We start from the raw sequence: 23,009 nt of genomic DNA on the forward strand, positions 1-23,009 counted from the left end.
TACTTAAGTACCTTTGACTTGACAGCAGGGTACTGGCAAATCAAAATGGCACCAGGAGCAAAAGAAAAGACAGCATTCTCCACATCTGAAGGGCATTATCAGTTTACTGTTATGCCCTTTGGCTTAAAGAATGTCCCTGCCACCTTCCAAAGGTTGGTGAATCAAGTCCTTGCTGGCTTGGAGTCCTTTAGTGCAGCTTATCTTGACAATATTGCTGTCTTTAGCTCCAGCTGGCAGGATCACCTGGTCCACCTGAAGAAGGTTTTGAAGGCCCTGCAAGCAGCAGACCTCTCTATCAAGGCATCCAAATGTCAGATAGGGCAGGGAACTGTGGTTTACTTGGGACACCTTGTAGGTGGAAGCCAAGTTCAGCCACTCCAACCCAAGATCCAGACTATTCTGGACTGGGTAGCTCCAAAAACCCAGACTCAAGTCAGGGCATTCCTTGCCTTGACTGGCTACTACAGGAGGTTTGTGAAGGGATATGGATCAATAGTGACACCCCTCACAGAACTTACCTCCAAGAAAATGCCTAAGAAGGTAAACTGGACTATAGAATGCCAACAGGCCTTTGACACCTTGAAACAAGCTATGTGCACAGCACCAGTCCTAAAAGCTCCAGATTACTCCAATAAGTTAATTGTACAGACTGATGCCTCTGAACATGGGACAGAGGCAGTTTTGTCCCAAACAAATGATGATGGCCTTGACCAGCCTGTTGCTTTCATTAGCAGGAGGTTACTCCCCAGGGAGCAGCGTTGGAGTGCCATTGAGAGGGAGGCCTTTGCTGTGGTTTGGTCCCTGAAGAAGTTGAGACCATACCTCTTTGGTACTCACTTTGTAGTTCAAACTGACCACAGACCCCTCAGATGGCTAATGCAAATGAAAGGTGAAAATCCAAAACTGTTGAGGGGGTCTATCTCCCTACAGGGAATGGACTTTATAGTGGAACACAGACCTGGGACTGCCCATGCCAATGCAGATGGCCTTTCCAGGTTCTTCCACTTAGAAAATGAAGACTCTCTTGGGAAACGTTAGCCTCATCCTCTTTCGTTTGGGGGGGGTGTGTAAGGAAATGCCTCCTTGGCATGGTTACCCCCTGACTTTTTGCCTTTGCTGATGCCAAGTTATGATTTGAAAGTGTGCTGAGGCCTGCTAACCAGGCCCCAGTACCAGTGTTCTTTCCCTAAACGGTACCTTTGTCTCCACAATTGGCACACCCTGGCATCCAGGTAAGTCCCTTGTAACTGGTACCTCTGGTACGAAGGGCCCTCATGCCAGGGAAGGTCTCTAAGGGCTGCAGCATGTCTTATGCCACCCTGGGGACCCCTCACTCAGCACATGCACACTGCTTGCCAGCTCGTGTGTGCTGGTGGGGAGAAAATGACTAAGGTGACATGGCACTCCCCTCAGGGTGTCATGCCAACCTCACACTGCCTATGGCATAGATAAGTCACCCCTCTAGCAGGCCTTACAGCCCTAAGGCAGGGTGCACTATACCACTGGTGAGGGCATAGGTGCATGAGCACTATGCCCCTACAGTGTCTAAGCAAAACCTTAGACATTGTAAGTGCAGGGTAGCCATAAGAGTATATGGTCTGGGAGTCTGTCAAACACTAACTCCACAGCACCATAACGGCTACACTGAAATCTGAGAAGTTTGGTATCAAACTTCTCAGCACAATAAATGCACACTGATGCCAGTGTACATTTTATTGTGAAATACACCCAGAGGGCATCTTAGAGATGCCCCCTGAAAACATACCAGACTTCCAGTGTGGGCTGACTAGTTTTACCAGCCTGCCACACACCAGACATGTTGCTGGCCACATGGGGAGAGTGCCTTTGTCACTCTGTGGCTAGTAACACAGCCTGTACTGGGTGGAGGTACTTCTCATCTCCCCCTGCAGGAACTGTAACACCTGGCGGTGAGCCTCAAAGGCTCACCCCCTTTGTTACAGCGCCACAGGGCATCTCAGCTAGTGGAGATGCCCGCTCCCTCTGGCCACTGCCCCACTTTTGGCGGCAAGGCCAGAGGAGATAAGGAGAAAAACAAGGAGGAGTCACTGGCCAGTCAGGACAATCCCTAAGGTGTCCTGAGCTGAGGTGACTCTGACTTTTAGAAATCCTCCATCTTGCAGCTGGAGGATTCCCCCAATAGGATTAGGGATGTGCCCCCTCCCCTCAGGGAGGAGGCACAAAGAGGGTGTAGCCACCCTCAGGGCTAGCGGCCATTGGCTACTAACCCCCCAGACCTAAACCCACCCCTAAACTGGGGGTTTAGGGGCCCCCAGAACTGAGGAAGATAGATTCCTGCAACCTGAAGCCCTGCAGAGAAGACAGAGACACCAACTGCTTTGGCCCCAGCCCTACCGGCCTGTCTCCCCTTCAAGAAAAACTGCAACAGCGATGCGTCCCCCAGGGTCCAGCGACCTCTGAAGCCTCAGGGAACTACCCTGCATCTAAAAGGACCAAGAACTCCCGAGGACAGCGGCCCTGTTCCACAAAGACTGAAACTTGCAACAAAGAAACAACTTTTAAAGGACTCCATGTTTCCCGCCGGAAGCGTGAGACTTTCCACTCTGCACCTGACGCCCCCGGCTTGACCTGCAGAGAAACAACCCTACAGGGAGGACTCCCCGGCGACTGCGAGCCCGTGAGTAGCCAGAGTTGACCCCTCTGAGCCCCCACAGTGATGCCTGCAGAGGGAATCCAGAGGCTCCCCCTGACCGCGACTGCCTGCTTCAAAGAACCCGACGCCTGGTAAAGACACTGCACCCGCAGCCCCCAGGACCTGAAGGATCCGACCTCCAGTGCAGAAGCGACCCCCAGGTGGCCCTCTCCCTTGCCTAGGTGGTGGCTACCTCGAGGAGCCCCCCCTTGCCTGCCTGCTTCGCTGAAGAGACCCCTGGATCTCCCATTGAAACCTATTGCAAACCCGACGCCTGTTTGCACTCTGCACCCGGCCGCCCCTGTGCCGATGAGGGTGTACTTTTTGTGCTGACTTGTGTCCCCCCCCGGTGCCCTACGAAACCCCCCTGGTCTGCCCTCCGAAGTCGCGGGTACTTACCTGCTGGCAGACTGGAACCGGGGCACCCCCTTCTCCATTGAAGCCTATGCGTTTTGGGCACCACTTTGACCTCTGTACCTGACCGGCCCTTAGCTGCTGGTGTGGTAACTTTGGGGTTGCCCTGAACCCCCAACGGTGGGCTACTTTGGACTCAACTTTGAACCCTGTAGGTGTTTTACTTACCTGCAAAACTAACCAAAACTTACCTCCCCCAGAAACTGTTGAAAATTGCAGTGTCTAGTTTTAAAATAGCTTATTGCCATTTTTGCTAAAACTGTACATAATATTGTGTTGATTCAAAGTTCCTAAGATACCTGAGTGAAATACCTTTCATTTGAAGTATTACTTGTAAATCTTGAACCTGTGGTTCTTAAAATAAACTAAGAAAATATATTTTTCTATATAAAAACCTATTGGCCTGGAATTGTCTTTTGAGTGTGTGTTCCTCATTTATTGCCTGTGTGTGTACAACAAATGCTTTACACTACCCTCTGATAAGCCTACTGCTAGACCACACTACCACAAAATAGAGCATTAGAATTATCTCTTTTCGCCACTATCTTACCTCCAAGAGGAACCCTTGGACTCTGTGCATGCTATTTCTTACTTTGAAATAGTACATACAGAGCCAACGTCCTACAGTAATGCTTCATCTGATAGAGCCTCTATCTAGTCAGAGATCCCTTACCTTAGAAAATCACCAGTTGTCAGACTTGATCCTAAACATTTTCAAGCATGCCCCTGTAGGTGGTGGTGTTCTTTTCTGTATCAGTGTTGTCAATGTTGTTTGTGCCAAAAGTGGCTTGCATGTTACCTATATAGGCACCACATTGGCACGCTGACGTCACTTACTTTTGCGACTTTCCACACCAGGAGCGTGAAGAGAGCACTGATCATTGGTGTGACCAACTAAGGCCCTGAGAAGGGCGTCCTTTACACCGTAATTGGTCTGCAGAGTGGGGAGCTAGCTAGAATCCATGCCAGATAAAGCGTCACCAAAGGTAAGCAAGGTGTTCATCTGATAGGGATTTCTAGCCGCAGATTCCTTACCTTAGAATAGATACCCAAGGAATGCCTCCCCAGAGGTGAGACTGCAAATCCAATTAAATCAGAAAGTCCTACAGGACCGAATGGGCAAAGTGCCTGTCACAATGGACGTGACTGCCCAGGCAGTAGTGTTTGGAGAACGTGTGCAGCAAGGCCAATGGTGCTGCCTCACAGATGTCCAGGACTGGAACAGCGCAAGCTAATGCAGTTGTTTCAGCTTTGCCTCTGGTGGAGGGAGCTTGCAAGCTCTTAGGGGGTTGCTTCTAGGCGAATACGTAGCAGATCTTAATGCAGAAGACAATCCATCGCAAGATGTTCCTTTTCTGCACTGCCTTTCCCTTTTTTTGCTCCTGAGTAGCCCCTGAGGAGTTGACTGTCAATCTTTTGTGCAGTCAAGGTAGAACCACAATGTCTTTTTTGGGCCCAGACAGTGGAGTCTCTCCTCCTCTTCGGAAGTGTGAGGTGAAGCAAAGAAGGTAGGCAGAGTGATTTTCTGGCCCACATGGAAAGGAGTTTCAACGTTCATAAGGAGGGAGGTACGTTTTCAGAGAACCAGCTTTACTGGATGGAAGGTGGTATAAAGAGGGTGTGCAAAGAGTGCCTGCAATTTGCTGACCCTCCTGGCCAATGATATGACCACTAAAAAGGCAGGTGTTAATGTCAAGAGTCTAAGAGGGCAATTTTGTAGAATCTCGAATGGAGTACACATGAGAAAGGTGAAGACCAGGTTGGGGTCCCACTGAGGCATGAATGGTGTAGGGGGTAAACATATGTTGCAGGCCTTTAAGCAACCTGGCTGCAACAGGTTACTTAAAGAGAGTAGATGGTCCAACAACTGTAAGAATGCAGAGATAGCAGAGTGATACCCCTTAAACAGGCCCAAACCAGAACCCTGCTGGGCCAAAGACAATGCAAACAATAGAACTCTAGATAAAGGTGCAGAAAGTGGGTCAGTATTGTGGGAAGCACACCATGACAGAAAATTGTGTCCCAATGGCAGGCATTTAGGGGGTCATGACAACATTGGCTGTAAAAGCTGCTTACCGCCGTGCAGAAGACCGCCAACACACCGCCGCGGCTGCGGAATTCCACCACGGTCAATATGACCCACAGCTCGGAATCCACCAAAATCCAGACACCCACACAAGTCCGCCACACCAAAGGTCAGTGATAAACTGGCGATAACAAAACCTCCACCGTCACGCCAACAGGAATACGCCCACACTATCACGACCCACGAATCCACGAGGCGGTCTTTCAAACGCGGTATTCCACTGGCGGTACACACCGCTGTGCTCAAAATACACACACATCTACAAAACACATCCAGATTGGACAATTCTAAATACAGACACCTGATACACATACACACACCACTCCCACACATCCAATACAATATAAAATACACACACACATCACCCACAAACCCTTACGTCAACAATTGCGACAGAAGGCCAGAGAGAGACACCACCAGAAAGAACAATAGCATCCACAGGCACCCTACACCATCGCTCACACAACATCCAAGCACCTCACACAACACACCTCTAAATATCACCCCACACATCACAACACACACCACCCCACACATCACCCACACCCCCCCATGGTCCCGCAAAGACACCCCAGGTTCTCTGAGGAGGAGCTCAGGGTCATGGTGGAGGAAATCATCCGGGTAGAGCCACAGCTATTCGGATCACAGGTGCAGCACACCACCATAGCTAGGAAGATGGCGCTATGGCGAAGAATCGTGGACAGGGTCAACGCAGTGGGACAGCACCCAAGAACACGGGATGACATCAGGAAGAGGTGGAACGACCTACGGGGGAAGGTGCGTCTCAGGACACCACCTTGCGGTTCAGAGGACTGGTGGCGGACCCCCACCTCCTCCCTCAGAACTCACTACATGGGAGGAGCAGGTCTTGGCTATACTGCATCCTGAGGGCCTCGCAGGAGTAGCTGGAGGAATGAAATCTGGTAAGGCAATTCTTTCACTACTTCATACCCCACCCACCTGCATGCTATCACATACCCCTACCCCTACCCTCGCCCTCACCCCATCACTCCAACTCCTCACGTATGTCCCAATATCACAATCCACACATCCCAAACCCAAGCCCTGTATGTAACACCAAAGCATGTCCACTGCACATACCCATACACCCCCCTAAACCATTATCACACAAGGTCCTACACAGGAATGCAAGCACTGGGGTACAGGCTCACCCACCCATTGCACACCATGGCACACACAGATGCAATAATCATGCCTTTACACCCCAGCAGGACCCCTACCCAATGTCACCGGACAGGAGGGTCCAGACATGTCCACTCCACCCACAGAAGAGGCCCACAGTGATGACAGCAGCTCTGTCCAACTGGATCTAGATGACCAGCCCGGCCCATCTGGGGCCTCGGGACAGTCGGTTCCCCTCACACTGGCACAGGCCACTACAGAGCTTCCCCCCTCTGGAAACACCAACACAGCACCCACCCAGCGGGCCCATCCCTCTGTCCCCAGGACACGTCAATCAGCAGTGTGTCCACCACTACAGGGAACCCAGGCTAACGCACCACCCCAACAACAGCAGGGACCTGGGGGCAGTGGCAGTGACAGTGGGCACACAGTTCAGGGGACGGAGGCCCAGGAACACAGGGGAACTGGGAGGGCTGCTGTGCGACAGGGGGAGGACAGGTCCAGGGAACCCACTCTCCACGAGGCCCTCTCCAACATCATGGGAGCCTACCACCACTCCCAGGAGACGATGGCAACGGTACTGGCCAAGTTTCAGGAGACCCCGCGGCTGCAGGAGGAACAGTATCTGGGCTTCAGGGAGGAACTAAAATCCATCAATTCCACCCAGGGCGGCACCATTGCAGGGGTGCAGAAGGAACTCGTCAACACCAGGAGGGACACTGTGGCACAACAAGGGGCCCCTGACACTACCCCAGACGATGAACTGCCCACCACCTCCGCCGGCGCTAGTGGGCAGGAGGCACCGCCACAGGACCACGACACCAGCACCCCACCCCTGCAGATGGAGAACCACCACGCAAGCGGTCCCTGAGATCCAGGACAAAGACAGAGAACAATGCCAAGACCCCAGCCAAGAAATGAGACCACCCTGAATGTTATCCTTCTGTCCCACTTTGTCACCCTATCCATCCTTAAACTTCCCCAGCTCCACTTCCTTTGCCCCTTTGCACAATGCACCTGTGAGACTAATAGACTGGACTCTGCCATGGACATTCCTCCAAAATCACCCCTGACCATTTTACAATCCCCTCCACTATTTAGCACTTAAATAAACACCCTTGAATCCCAAAATAATCTGGAGTCAGTCTGTGCTTTCACAATTGTGTATTTGCAATAACTGAGGGAAATAGCAATGTCCATTGTATTGTCAACATACCTATGTCACATAGCTCTAGTCCATGCAGAAACAAAGCAAATGTCACACAGTGGGACCCACATCTGTGAAATCGTAAGGGAAAGTGACAACTCAGTGACAATACACTGGGTGAAAATGACAGACAGATGAGAGGTAGTAGAATTAAATCAGATGTAGCAGGCAGTGTTGTCTTCTTACCTGTGTCTCACTGGAAGTATTGGTGGATCACTGTGCTCCTGTTGTCTATGTCCTCTTCTTCAGCTTCATCGTCTTCACTGTCCACAGGCTCCACAGCTGCCACAACACCTCCATCTGGACCATCCTCCTGCAGAAAAGGCACCTGTCGTCGCAAAGCCAAGTTCTGAAGCATACAGCAGGCCACGATGATCTGGCATACCTTCTTTGGTGAGTAGAATAGGGAACCATCTGTCATATGGAGGCACCGGAACCTGGCCTTCAGGAGTCCAAAGGCCCTCTCTATAATCCTCCTTGTTCACCCATGGGCCTCATTGTAGCGTTCCTCTGCCCTTGTCCTGGGATTCCTCACAGGGGTGAGTAGCCATGACAGGTTGGGGTAACCAGAGTCACCAGAAAATGGCGAGGGACAACTGTTAGACACACACTAACTCATAGGGACATCCCCAGACCCAGACACCTATTCACACTGTATAGTGTCCATGGCCTCACCTAATAGCCACACACTGTGCCTCTGGAGTTGCTCCATCACATAAGGGATGCTTCTATTCCTCAGAATGTAAGCGTCATGCATTGAGCCAGGAAATTTGGCATTCACATGGGAGATTTACTGGTCGGCCAAACACACCATCTGCACATTCATCGAATGGTTTCTGTACACCTGTTCACTCCTGCGTGGGGGGACCAGTGCCACATGTGTCCCATCAATGGCACCTATGATGTTGGGGATATGTCCCAGGGCATAGAAGTCACCTTTCACTGTAGGCAAATCCTCCACCTGAGGGAAAACGATGTAGCTCTGCATGTGTTTCAGCAGGGCAGACAACACTCTGGACAACAAGTTGGAAAACATAGGCTGGGACATCCCTGATGCTATGGCCACTGTTGTTTGAAAAGACCCACTTGCTAGGAAATGGAGTACTGACAGCACCTGCAATATAGGGGGGATTCCTGTGGGATGGCGGATAGCTGACATCAGGTCTGGCTCCAACTGGGCACACAGTTCCAGGATTGTGGTTCAATCAAGTCTGTAGGTGATGATCACATGTCGCTCCTCCATTGTCGAAAGGTCCACCAGCGGTCTGTACACCGGAGGATGCCGCCATCTCCTCATCTGCCCCAGCGGACGGTGCCTATGGAGGAGAACAGCGAGCAGAGAGTCAACCAACTCTGAGGTACGTAAACACAACTTAATCGGAAAATGTTTGCAAATCGACATATGGCTGTATTAGTGTTTAAGCAAGGCCTGGATATGTGTGACACAGTCCAAAATAATGCCATGTGGGCCCCTGAAATTGCGGCTGCCTGACCTGTAAAGTGGGACAAGGGGATATGAAGTAACTGTGCTGGCATTGTACACCGTCACGGTAGGCGGTCGAAGACCGCGGCGCAATCCTGCAATGGTAAACATTGGACCCTATGGGTCCCAGGAGCCAATGACGATGTACGCCGGCAGTGATGGTACGCACCACCGCGGATGTGACCGTCATTTTCTCTGTTCAATCACTTGATACCTGATCTTCGACAGGAGAGGACCTACACTGCAAGTGCTGCTGTGACCTCAGTCTGGAAGAGACAATGACTTGTGTGTCTGGGGAAAGGGCCCCTGCCTTCAGCACCAAGGAGTTGGAGAAACTAGTGGATGGGGTCCTCCCCCAGTACACGCTACTCTACGGTACGGTCCTCCAGACAAACAGGTGAGTACACTGTGAGCATGCTGTATGGGCAATGGCTGTTTGGAGTGGTGTGGATGAAAGATGGGGGGGAGAATGAGGCGTGCATGAAACAACGGTGAGTGCATGTGCGTCATGGCAAAGGGTAGGGATGCGGGCCAATGACTGTGCGGACGGTTATATCTTCTCCTTTTCCCCTGTACTATTCCTGTAGGTCAGCGCCCACCAGAAGAAGAATATTTGGCATGCCATCGCCAAGGAAGTCCGAACCCTGGGGGTCTACCACAGACGGAGCACCCACTGCCGGAAAAGATGGGAGGACATTCGCCGCTGGAGCAAGAAGATGGCGGAGGCCCAGCTGGGGACGGCCTCCAAACGTGGGAGGGGTGCCCGTCGCACCATGACCCCCCTGATGTTCCGGATCCTGGCGGTGGCGTACCCGGAGTTGGATGGGAGGTTGAGGGCATCACAGCAGCCACAAGAGGGTGAGTACACTCTCATTCAGCTGATTCAGCGTGCATTGTAGGTGTCTGGGTGGGGGAGGTGGGCAGTGGGTTCCCCTAGGCCAGGGCAAGTTTAGTAGGCAAGGTCCCTTCTGAAGGCAGGCCCTGTGGCACCCCACCCCACCTGTGTACAGAGCCAACTACACCTAGTCAGGCTCTTGTGACATCCATGTGTGCAGCAATCAGGCATAGCCTTGTAACCCAGGTCCCTGTGATTGATTAGGGAACTCCAAGTGCACAGCGTAGTGCAGGGGGCTTCTGTGTCTGTAGTGTCCGCCACCGGTAGCGGTATTGCATGCACTCAACATGTCTTTCTTCTGTCTTCCCCCCCCTTTTTGTGGTCTCCTTGTTCTTGTGTGCATTGGCATCATCAGGCGGAGGAGCAGTGGCACCGGAGCAGGAGGGAGCTGCATCCCACATGGCCCTGGAGGGCGACACAACGGAGTCTGAATTCATCAGTGGGACGGAGGGCGAGGGGAGCTCCACGGCGGGGACAGGAGCTGAGACCAGCGATACGGACTCCTCCTCTGATGGGAGCTCCCTTGCGGTGGCGGCCCATCTTGCCCCCGCATCTACAGGTACAGACGCCACCCCCCCTACCAGCACTGCCCTCCCAGCAGCCCCTCAGCGTTTGCCCCGTGGCCGCTCACCCAGGAGGGTGGGCATCTCCTTCGCCCCAGGCATCTCAGGCCCTACCCCTGTCACCCCTGCTGCCCTCAGTGAGGAGGCCCTTGACCTCCTCAGGTCCCTCACTGTTGGGCAGTCTACCATTTTGAATGCCATCCAGGGTGTAGAGAGGCAGTTGCAACAAACCAATGCATACCTGGAGGGCATTCATTCCGGTCAGGCAGCCCAACAGTGAGCTTTTCAGACTCTAGCATCAGCACTGATGGCAGCCATTGTCCCTGTCTCTAGCCTCCCCCCTCCAACTTCCTCCACCCAGACCCAAACCCCTGTACCTCAGCCTATCCCAAGCACACCATCAGACCAGCATGCACACATGTCAACACACAAGGGAAGCTCAGGCAAACATAAGCACCACACATCCCATAGGCACTCATGCAAGCATCATACAAATGCAGACATACCAACATCCACTGCCTCCACTGTGTCCCCCTCCTCCTCATCTCCCTCCTCCCTCCCTGTCTCGTCTCCACTCACACCTGCATGCATTACATCGTCAGCCACTACCCCCATCACCAGCACACCCACCACCACACCCCACTCATGTGCACTCACCACCCCTACTACCATTCACACATCCCGTGTCCTCTCCCAGTGTGTCTGTGAGCCCACTTCCCAAGGTACACAAACGCAGCCACACACCCACCCAACAGCCATCCACCTCACGACAGCCTCCAGCCCATGCACCTTCACCCAAAGTCAGCAAACGTACACCTCCTACAACCAGTACCTCTTCCTCTACTCCCAAACCCCCTCCATCTACCCGTCCCAGTGTGGCCAAAAAACATTTCCTGTCCAACCTTGACCTCTTTCCCTTACCTCCCCCACCCCTTCAGTCTCCTAGGGCCCACCTCTCCAGGTCCCAACCCAGCGCCTCAGCCACAACATTTGCGGGAACAGTGGTGCCAGTAGTAACCGGCTTCTGGAGTGTGCCAGGCAGCAGGACAGCCAGTGTGGCAAGGAGCCAGAGCACGGACAGTCCCCCACCTCAAAAGCATAAAAAGTTGGCCAGTGCCCGGCGGGAGAGAGGAAAAAAATCTGCCACCAAAGTCGCTCCCAGGGGTACAGTTGGGATTGTGGAGACAGCTGCGCCACCATCCAAGGTGGGGAAGGGGTACAGTAAAACCGGCAAGTCTGGGAAAACCTGCACGGCAGACAAGACCGCAACAAGCACCGCTGGCAAGGACACCGCCGCCACCAGCACCGCTGCCAAGGACACCGCCGCCACCAGCACCGCTGCCAATGACACCGCTGCCACCAGAACCACTGCCAAGGACACCGCCGCCACCAGAACCGCTGAACAGGACACCGCCGCCATCAGCACCGCTGCCAAGGACACCGCCGCCATCAGCACCGCTGCCAAGGACACCGCCGCCACCAGCACCGCTGCCAAGAAACTGCCGCCACCAGCACCGCTGAACAGGACACCGCCACCACCAGCACCGTTGCCAAGGACACCGCCGCCACCAGCAAGGCTGCCAAGGACACCGCCACCACCACCACCGCTGAACAGGACACCGCCGCAACAAGCACCGCAGGCCAGTGAGCGCCAAAGATTCCGACGCTACTGAGGCCGCCACGAGCAGGATGAAGCACTCTGGGCACAAAGCCCCCTCCAGAACCAGTGGAGATTTACATCCACTACCTCTGTCCTTGGCAGGGTGAAGCACTCTGGGCACCAGGCCCCCTCCAAAACCAGTGGAGACTGTTATCCACTTGAGAGACTGTGGCTTTGCACTCCCAGGATGAAGCAGTGGGCAAACCACCCACTGTAGAGACTTGAGAGACTGTGGCTTTGCACTCCCCAGGATAAAGCAGTGGGCAACCGATCCAATGGAGAGACTTGAGAGACTGTGGCTTTGCACTCCCCAGGATAAAGCAGTGGGCATGGAGCCCCCTCGTGGATCTGGCGTCGTGCACTCATCTGGCTGAGGTGCCCCCCCTTCCCTTCCCCCTGAGGTGCCTGTATTATTTCTATCTGATGCCCCAGCAGTGTTCTCTCCGTCTTGTTTGGGTATTGAGTGTGGGCCTCACCCATGCATTTTGGGCCCAGTGGTCCACGGACTATGATGGTGGAACCTCTTGGACTTGTATTCTTGGTGTATATATTGGTTTATAGTGTGAATATCTTTATATATGTATATATTTTTGATTCATGTATTTGAATATATTACAATCATTCGACTCATTTCCTTTTGTCCTTGCATTCTTCCGGGGGGGGTTTGGGGGCTGTAACTGTAATGTATAATGATGTATTAGTGTGTGTGTTGTTGTGGGTGAGGGTGGGGGTCGGGGTGTTGCGTGTTGCGTGTGTGTGTCACTCTCTTTTCCCTCCCCCCTCCCCTGTGTCGCAGGTGCAGTACTCACTGTGGTCTTCGCCGCCGTCTTTGTTGTTCCTGGTAGAGAAGCAGGAAGATAAAGGCAGTATCTGGAGCTCGGGTTCCATGGCTTCCTGATTCCTTGTGGGGTGTGTAGAGGTGAGCGTTTTCCCTTCCAAGTCCTGTTTCCGCAGTGTTTTTGTTTGCGGTGAATCCGCCCCGGAAAAGGTGGCGGATTGGACTGTTGTAATTCTGTGGGCAGTACATTGTCCTCCGCCTGTCTGTTGGCGGTTACCGCCACAGTGTTTGTTTGTACCGCCTTGGCGGTCGGAGTGTTAAAGAGGCTGTCTATGTTGGCGGTTTCCGTCACAGTCGTGATTCAATTGTTTTTCCGCCGGCCTGTTGACGGTTTTACTGCCGCTTTAACACCGACCGCCAGGGTTGTAATGACCACCTTAATGTCCTGGCAGAGGGACGTCTGGCTGCTAGAACAACATTACAGACTTCGGGAGGAAGGTCAAAGTTGTCAAATGTCACAGCTCAATCCACGCATGAAGGTGGAGAGTGCACCGGTTTGGGTGCCGAACCCTCCACTGTTGCTGTGACAGAAGATCCTCTCAAAGGCGCAGCCTAACTGGAGGACCCATGGTCATGCTCAGCAGCTCAGGATACCAGAATCTCCATGCCCAATCCAGAGAGTTACAAGAAACTTGGGCCGGGTCTTTCCTGATCTTCTTGGGAACTCTGTACCGGAGGTAGGAGTGGTAAGGCGTATAGGAGGCCAGAGCTCCTCTCAAGATGAAACGTGTTTCTGAGCAAGAGTACCCTTGCAAACTCAAGCGCAAAACTGCTGATGTTGCGCATTCTCAGTGGTAGGGAACAGATCTAGCCAAGGCTTTCCCCACTGCTAAAAGAGACATTGCACAATTTCCAAATGAGGATGCCATTCATGATGCCCTAGGCATCTTCGTTTGAGGACGTCTACTGTGACGTCCACAGAACCCTCCAGGTGTTGAACCACCAGGGAAATGCCTGGGCCTTCCAGCCATGTCAAGAGACACAGGGCCTCCTCAGTAATGGTCCACGACTGCATCCCGCCTTATTAGTTGCAATTAAAAATGTTGATAGTATTGTCGCGAACACCTGCACCAGTCCTCAAAGGAAGAAAGACTTTCAATGCCAAGGGAATCGTCTGGAGTTCCAACAGATTTATGTGGAGCTCAACTCCACCAGAGTCCTCTGATGTCCACCTCTCTCAGATGGCCACCCCAGCCCAGGAGTGATGTCTCTCTCATTACAGTCAGTTCCAGCGGAAGAAAGGAGACGGATCTGCCACTCTCAGGCCCAAGTAGCATGTCTGTAATGGTTTCATTGACCGGGACAGGGGTTAAGAAAGGGAGAATCCCGGCTGAAGCCCTTCTGTAAAGATGTTAATCTTGACTGCCACTGTGTGCAACTGAAGGTCCAAAGCCTCAGCTACGCTAGACACCAAAAATGCAAAAGAGGCACTCTCTTCTGTAGCCACGGTAGGTGGAGAGACTAGGCCAGTGTTGTGTGAGTTATGTAAACCATTGGCCTCCCCCACTTACTCATACCAGTTGTCTTGTTCCTGTTCTTTTTCAGAGAGCTTGTAACCTTAAGGGTCCATTTCTTCTTCTGAGAGCTGGTAACCTTAAGAGTCCATAGACCCTTCCCCTTCCTCTTACTCCTCAGGCCTATCATATAAAGAAAGACACTGGGTCTGCTCCAGAAAGCATGGACCCGGTCTGTCCCGGATTCGGTGTCGATGACGCCCATCTGGCCCATGTCTGAGTCAGGAATAACGATGGGGGTGGCACCGCCTAGAGGCGTCGGCACTGGAGCAGGCACTGAGGAAGGTGTCGGTCTCGCCAGTGGCTTCACTCTGGATCCAGCAAGGGACCTTGGGGCCAGAGAGTAACCTGCCAGTGTGAGTCCAGTAGAGCTCTTGCCCTGCCCAAGAGGCACATAGCCTCATAAAACTCCTTCAGCTGTGATGGGATCACTCTAGGAAAATTGGGAAAGTGTGGAGCAGACACAGGTTCAGGTTCTGCCAACTCGCTCTGCCAAGAGTGTTGACGCTCCCACGTCTCGTTGGAAAACTTTGACGAATGCAGTGAAGTCGACGAATCTCTTTGACTTCTTGTGAAACTTGCCTGACTTCCTCAACGACTTGGAGTGCAAAGATGTCTGTCTAGAAGAGCTCTGCAAGCAATCCAAGGACCTTCTGCGCAAACAGAACATTAAGACTCGCAGACTCGACTGACATTGGGTGGCGAGGGGCTTTAGGGAATGCTCCCTAACTGCCTTGGGATCCATGGAGCAGCAGCCCTTGCAGGTGTTGGAGTCCTGGTCCCGCACCAAGCACCATAAAAACACCAAGTGGGGTCTGTCACCGACTTTGCCTGTGACAGGCCCCACATAGTCTGAAACCAGACTGTTTTTTGGGTGACATGACATCACACATGGAGAAATTTCTCAAAAACGTTTGACAAAAAGGTAAAAAAAAAAAAAATCAAAAAGTGACATAGGAATAGCTCCAACCGGATCAGCGCTATCTGTCATGGAAAGGACAGAAGTGACGTCCGTGGCACCGATATAGGTACCGCATGAGTCACTACTGGTGTGGATGACGCCAAACCAAACAATGTCACCTACCAGCGTGCATGGCTACTGCTCGAAAACCTTCCATATACAGTTTGAAGCATAGGGATATTCTAAGGTAAGTAATCTTTAGCTTGAAGTCTCTATCAGATCAATCCTTTCGTCTTGTACAGTAGCTAACATTCTAGTCAAATCGGAGTGCCTTTCAGGAAAGTGAGATAACACTCAAAAGCATGTGCAGATTAAGACACAATAGGAGGACATGACAACAAGCTGAGGCATGCATTCGCTGTCGCCCATAAAAAACATGTCTTTTGAGTTTGAATGACTACCAGTAAAAAAGGAATGTTGCTAGAGCAGTATCACTGACACAAATAGACAGACGTTGCCTCAAAGTAGAATAGTGTACAACAGCTCGCTCAAATAAAGGGTACACCCAGCACCTCTTTGTGGAAGGTCATGATAGCATAAGCCTTTATTCGTGACAGAGGTTTTAGGTCATCACAATATTATAATAATATACGCTGATGTTAATGACACCAGTGAGGCTGTCATGACCACACAGGTCCGTTGTTGATCCAACAAAATGATATATAACCTACAAGATACTTATTATATTTCAAAATTGAAGGAACTTGCCCCTTGAGCTTCTTTTGGCACTATAGAAAACAGCTAGGGTAATTTTAGTGTAATGTAGATAGCTTAATCAAAGTTTAGAATAATCAGTACTTAGCTCCTAGTGTTAGCTCCAAAATAACTATTTGTAATAGCGAGTAAGAGTAGGAACATTTGAATGATTGATGCACATTAGCATAGATTGGAAGCAAGAAAAAAATGGAAATTCCATTCCATTCCAAAACTCACATAAAATTTATTAAATGCCCTTACCTTGAACAACGACCTGGCTACCTGGTACAAAGAACTGCTGTGTGCCATCAGCAGTTTGTGCTGCATATTGGACAATGGTTGCACCAGGCTGAGGATTTCCTGTGTTTGTCATGGTTAATGTCTGCAGTCCTTGAACCCCATCAGATGCTGGATTGGCAATCTGGATAGTTCCACCCTGGGCGATTGCGACTTCAAACAAAAGAGATACAAGAAAAGCATAATTTAAAAAATCTCTATGTATGTACAAGAACTGCAAAGTTAAACTGCTAATTTTAGGATCTCAAAAAATAAATGGCACAATCTATCCTTAGCTGCTTCACAGAAGACATCCAGGCAAAATATGCATCCTTTTTTCCACACATGTTTGAGATTCTAAAGCTAATCATGGTTTGCGCTATCCCCTAAAAGGAACTGAGAAAACAGCCAACATTTAGCAAATGTTTGTTTTCTAAACATGGTACCAACGAACAAATCACTTACCTTCTGTAACACCTGTCTGGTAGAGACTATGGCCCTCATTCTGACCTTGGCGGGCGGCGGAGGCCGCCCGCCAAAGTCCCGCCGTCAGGTTACCGTTCCGCGGTCGAAAGACCGCGGCGGTAATTCTGACTTTCCCGCTGGGCTGGCGGGCGGTCGCCTTCAGACCGCCAGCCAGCCCAGCGGGAAAGAGGCTTCCACGATGAAGCCGGCTCGGAATCGAGCCGGCGGAGTGGAAGCTGTGTGACGGGTGCAGTTGCACCCGTCGCGTATTTCACTGTCTGCGCAGCAGACAGTGAAATACATGTAGGGGCCCTCTTACGGGGGCCCCTGCAATGCCCATGCCAGTGGCATGGGCACTGCAGGGGCCCCCAGGGGCCCCGCGACCCCCCCTACCGCCATCCGGATCTCGGCGGTCCGACCGCCGGGATCTGGATGGCGGTAGGGGGGGTCGGAATCCCCGCGGCGGTGCAGCAAGCTGCGCCGCCGCGGAGGATTCAATGGGGCCGCGGTACACTGGCGGGACCCCGCCAGTGGTGCCGGTCCGACCGCGGCTTTACCGCCGCGGTCGGAATCCCCATTGGAGCACCGCCGGCCTGTCGGCGGTGCTCCCGCGGTCCTCCGCCCTGGCGGTCAAAGACCGCCAGGGTCAGAATGACCACCTATATCTAGCCACAGATTCCTTACCTTAAAATTTCCCCAGGTGTCAGACTGGATCTGGAAGATTTTTCGTGAGCGTACCCCTGTGTGCTGGTAGGTGGCGTTGTTCAGCTCCACATGCATCATCAGGGTCATTTGCCAGGGAGCGATGTCTGCAGCACCTACATGCACGCCACAGAGGTGCGCTAATGTCTGCTTCTTTTCACAACTTTCCCTGCCTGAAATGCAGAGCCACGAAAAAAAATGACCAGTGTTGTGGAAAAACACGGCCCTGGGAGCAGCCCTAGCCCTAGAAAACCATTTGAGGAGAATGGGTGGGTCAGTATGGAATATTCAGTTAGAAATAGTCTCTACCAGACAGGGCATTACCAAAGGGAAGTAACTTGTTCATTTGATAGAGACTTTTCGCCGCAGATTCCTTAACTTAGAATAGATACCCAAGCAATACATCACCGAAGGTGGGTCTACAGACAAATTTCAAAGGAGTAAGTCCTGCAGGACCGAACGGGCGAAATGCCAATCCCTATGGACCTGACTGTCCAAGAAGTAGTGATTTGTGAATGTGTGCAAAGAGGCCCAGATTGCTGCCTAGCAGATATCCAGAAACGTTATTCCATGTGCTAACGCAATGGTTGCAGCTTTAGCACTGGTGGAATGAGCTCACAAGACCTCAAGTGGTTGCTTTATGGCCAATGTGTAGCAGATATTAATGCAGAGTACAACCCATCCCAAGATGGTCCGCTTCTGCACGGCCAGAACTTTCTTTGCTCCAACATACCCCACATAGAGTTGGTCTTCGCCCCAGAGCTTTTTTGTTCAATCAAAGTTCAACAATGCTCTTTTTGGGTTCAGACGGTAGAGTCGCTCCTCTTCTTTAGAGAGATGTGGGGGAACGTAAAAAGTAGGCACAGTGATGGACTGACCTATGTGAAATGAGTGAAATGAGTTGGAAGAAAGGAGGCTTTGTGGGAAGCACTAGTTTGTCAGGGAAGATGGTGAGGTAAGGAGACTTGGATGACAAGGCCTAGAGCTCATTCACTCTTCGGGTAGATGTAACTGCCATGAGGAAGTCTGTTTTAATTGTAAGGATCATGAGGGGACAATTACAGAGAGGCTCGAAGGGAGCACACATCAAGAAAGTAAGCACAAGGTTAAGGTCCCACTGAGGATTGATAAATAGTGAAGAGGAAAAGAGATGTAAAAGAAGAGGGATGGCTGGTTAGGGTACCACAGAAAAAAAGAGATAGCAAAAAGGTAGCTCTTGAGAATGCCCTGCTGGGCAAGAGAAAGAACAAAAAGGACAACCTGAGAAAGAGGTGCATAAAGGAGATCAAATTGTCTTTCTGCACACCATGCCACAAATATTTTCCAATGGCAGGGGTCTAGCATTTTGGTGGAGGGGCGCCTGGCTGCCAAGATGATATCACAAGCTTCAGGAGGAAGGTCGAAAGCGGTCAACTGTTGCTGTTCAATCGCCATGCAAGAAAACAGAGACTGGTTCTGGTGAAGGACCCTCCACTGCTGCTGTGACAGAAGATCCTCCCAAATTGGCAGCCTGATCGGAGGATCGATGGCCACGCTCAGTAGCTCAGCATACTAGACTCTTCGTGTCCAATCCGAAGCCACAAAGATGACTTGAACTCGGTCATTCTTGATGTTCTAGTGAACTCTGGGCAAGAGTGGCATTGGCTGAAAGGTATAAAAGAGCCCTGAGCACCACTTGAGACAAAAAAAGCCTCGGAGTGAGATCTGCCTTGGAAACTCTAGCACCCAAAACTGCGGACATTGTGCATTCTGGTGGAGGTGAACAGTTCCAACCAAGGCTTTCAACAATGGTGAAAAAGACCTTGTGCCACCTCCAAGTAGAGACACCATTTGTGATCCACAAGGCATCTTTGACTGAGTTAATCTGCCCTGGCATTCACGAGAACCTGCATGTGGTGAACCACCAGGGATATGCACTGATGTTCCAGCCATGTCCGGAGACAGAGGGTCCACGACTCCACCCACCCTGTTTGTTGCAGTACCACATGGCAGTGGTGTTGTCCGTGAACACCTCCACTACAGGTCTCTTGATGGAGGATAGAAAGGCTTTCAATGCCAGTCGGATCGCTAGGAGCTCCAGCAGGTTGATGTCCAGTCAGGATACCGCCAGAGACCGGAGTCCTCTTCCAGATGGATGCCCCATCCCAGGAGTGACGCATCTGTCACTACTGTGAGATCTGGTTGGGGAAAGGTGTGGAGTCTGAACCTGAAGCAATCGCGGTTTGTAAACCACCACTGCAGATCTTTTGTAGTTCTATTTGAGATCTGAACCATGTCAAAGAGATTCCCTTGATGCTGTGTCCACAGGTCCCAGTGCAGAGGCTACATATGCCAGCGGGCATGCATCACTACCAGGATGCAGGAGGCCGTGAGTTGCAACAGCCTCAGGGTTTATCGCACTGAAATCCAGGAAAGAGTCTGAATCATCTGTATCATTCTGAATATCCTGGACTTGCCATGTGGGAGGATATGCCCTAAACTGCACTGCATCCAGAACTGCTCTGATTAAAGGGAGCGTCTGAGAGGGAGTCAGGTGTGACTTTTGCATGCTGTCAGTGAACCCGAGCAAATGCAGGCGGTTCGCAGTCTGAAGGTGGGAGACGACAGCATGGGGCGAGCCTGCCTTTAACAGTCTGTTGTCGACACAGGGGAAGACTGGCACCCCTGATACCTGCCGATGAGCTGCGACCACCATCTTCACCTTGGTGAACACCGAGGGGTCCCCTTTGAGGGGCCAAAGACCCCAGCAAAACTGAAAATGCTTGTGGTCTACAGTGAACCGCAGACATCGTCTGTGGGCGTGCAGGACGAAAATGTGGAAATATGCATTCTGCAAAATTCAAAACTAACATCCAGTCTCCTGGGCCACAGCAGACAGGACCTGAGCTTACATGAGCCATTTGAACTTCTTATTGAGGAAGTAGTTGAGCTGTAGGTCTAGGATAGTACAAAGGCCTCCATCCTTTTTCGGCACCACAAAGTAGCAGGAATATCAACCACAACCTACTTCTGGTGTCTGCACCCTCTCTATGGATCCTTTGGCCAAAAGAGGCAGAGAAGGGTTAGGTGATGCTCCATCAGCCTGTCATAAGATGATGGCATAGCAGGGGTAGTCATGAAGTAGAGGAATTAGCCCCCTCGAACGATCTGCAAAACCCCACCTGTCCGGTGCTGTGGACTGTCAGTGGGGCAGGTGAGGGAAAATCCTGTTGCCAATTGGATGCCCATGATGGTTTGAGGGCAGCATAGGAGGGTTTGGAAGCTGCAGGGGGGGTGGTGGACTGACCTGACAACTGGCTGACTGACCCATGAGGTCTGTAGATGCCGCACCCTCTGCCACGCAGAGGCTTCGGAGGGTGCACGGCTGGTGACTGGGAGCGTATTGGCATGGGTAAATGCCTCTTCCGCAGCCCCCAAAGGAGCGCAAGGCAGACTGTGGGGAACATCGCACAATAGAAAAGCACAAGGACCAGGCCATAGCCCTACTGACCTTAAAGTACTCTAACGCTAAACCCGCCTTGTTTCCGAAGAGATGGGAGCCATCAAAGCACATGTCCATCAGAGATGACTGGACATCCTCCAAAAAGCCAGTCATCCTCAAGCAGACATTGTGCCTCAAATCTATCGTTGACAAAACCGCTCTGCTCAGGGAGTCGGTCTTGTCAAGTCCACAATGGATGGTGAATTTTTCTGCATCTCTCCCATCAGCAACAGCCTGAGAGAGCCTGGTCCGGGCCTTCTTTAGGACCACTGGCAGCACTTGCGCAAACCGTGTCCCACAGCCCGTGGGAGTAGTGGCCCAAAGGCATGCAGTGTTCACAGACTGCAAGGACAACCTGATGGGAGAAAACATCTTCGTCCCCGAAATGCCTAGCCTCTTGGATTCCCTGTCTGGGGGGTGCAGTAGGGAAAGCACCAGGATTTACATGAGAGTTAAAGGCATGGACTACCAAGCTCTCTGCGGTAGGTTGCTGGGTGAGGAAGTTTGAGTCCCCTGGATTGGGGCGGTAGCATCGGGCAATAATCCTATTCACAGGGGCCCCTGTACTGGGTTTGGATCATGACCTCAGAAGGGCGTCAGTGAAGGCTTCATTGAACTGGAGTAGTGGTTCTGAGGGGGAGAATCCTGGTCACAGCACCTCCGTCAAGACATTGTGCTTGACTGCCACTAAGGGGCAACTGGAGATCAAGAACCTCAGCCGCCCTCCATACCAACATTGGAAATTATGCTCCCTCTTCTGTAGCCACGGTACGGGGAGAAAGCATACCAGTATCTATAGAAGTATCCAGTTTACTGGCTTTATCCAGTTCCCCCACACCAGTCCATGTTTGGGTCTTCACAAAGCTGGAATTCTTCAGGTCCCGTTCCCTCTTCTCCCCGAGTCCTAGCCCATAGGAATAGAGCTCAGAATCTGATGTGGAAGGCATGGCTCGTGATGGCACCAAAAACCACGTCAATCGACACCCCTCCTGCTCTGTATTGGAGTCTGGGATCAGAATGGGAGGGGCACCGCTGGTGGGTGCCACTGGTGCTGGGAGCATCAGCATCAGGCAAGGTCAAGGTGGTAAGGCCGGCATTGGTCCAGATCCAGAAAAGGTTCCTCAGGGACAGACGAAGCTGGGGCCAGAGCCACTAGCACAGAACCAGAAGGGGACCCTGCTGACCACTCAGGGCCTGAAGGCTTGCCGCTGGGGTCAGCTCTGCCAAAAATTAGACTAAAGGCCTCACAGAACTCTTTTAGTTAAGTAGGGGTCGCTCTAGCTCCCAGAAAATCGGGGAGGCGTGGAGTCTGTCATGGCGTCAGCTCTATCATTCAGCCACGCTCTGAAGCACAACGCTCCCTTGACTCCCAGGCTGACGGACGAGGAGAAGCTGAAGATCTCTACAACTTATTTTTCCTCTTATGGCAGGACTTAAATAAGTGGCCTGACGACTTCGAGTGCGACAAGGATCTCGGACTCTGCAACCGCTCCCGAGATCTTCCTCTCGACAGGGACCTTAAACCTCACACGCCGAGCTGCCAAGAACTTGAAGGATCATTCCCCCAAAGCCTTTGTGTTCATGGCGCAGCAGTCAGAACATGACTTTGGGTTGTGGTCACGCTCAAGGCACAAAAGGCATTCAAGGTGCGGGTCGTCACTGATATCGGTTGATGACAGGTGCCGCAGGGCTTGAAGCCAGCCTTCTTCAATGACATCCCTGCAACACCAGGAGGAAAACCTCAAAAAAGATTTGGCAAAATACTGAAAAAAGTTCAGTTAAAAAGTGACTGACGGAGTAGCTCTTCTCAAGATCACAGCTGACTGGTGCAGAGAGAAAAGAACGGACGTTAGTGTATCAAGCCAGCGCCTACTTAGGTGTCACGGATATCACTTCCAGCGTGGACACACAGGATTACTGCTCATGGAAAATCTTCCAGATCTAGTCTGACCAA

The 23,009-nt window shown here is 51.8% G+C and overlaps 1 protein-coding gene across 1 annotated transcript in view; it reads right to left on the minus strand.

The window, feature by feature from the left end:
• The window catches only part of CREM (cAMP responsive element modulator), an 823,729-nt gene that overhangs the window by 186,701 nt on the left and 614,019 nt on the right, over positions 1 to 23,009 (minus strand). Inside the window, exon 6 of the mRNA XM_069211219.1 lies at positions 16,393 to 16,581. Within this exon, the coding sequence (XP_069067320.1) occupies positions 16,393 to 16,581 (189 nt within the window). The remainder of the gene's footprint in view (positions 1 to 16,392; positions 16,582 to 23,009) is intronic.

Source organism: Pleurodeles waltl, chromosome 10, assembly GCF_031143425.1.
Source record: "Pleurodeles waltl isolate 20211129_DDA chromosome 10, aPleWal1.hap1.20221129, whole genome shotgun sequence".
Taxonomy (NCBI): domain Eukaryota; kingdom Metazoa; phylum Chordata; class Amphibia; order Caudata; family Salamandridae; genus Pleurodeles; species Pleurodeles waltl.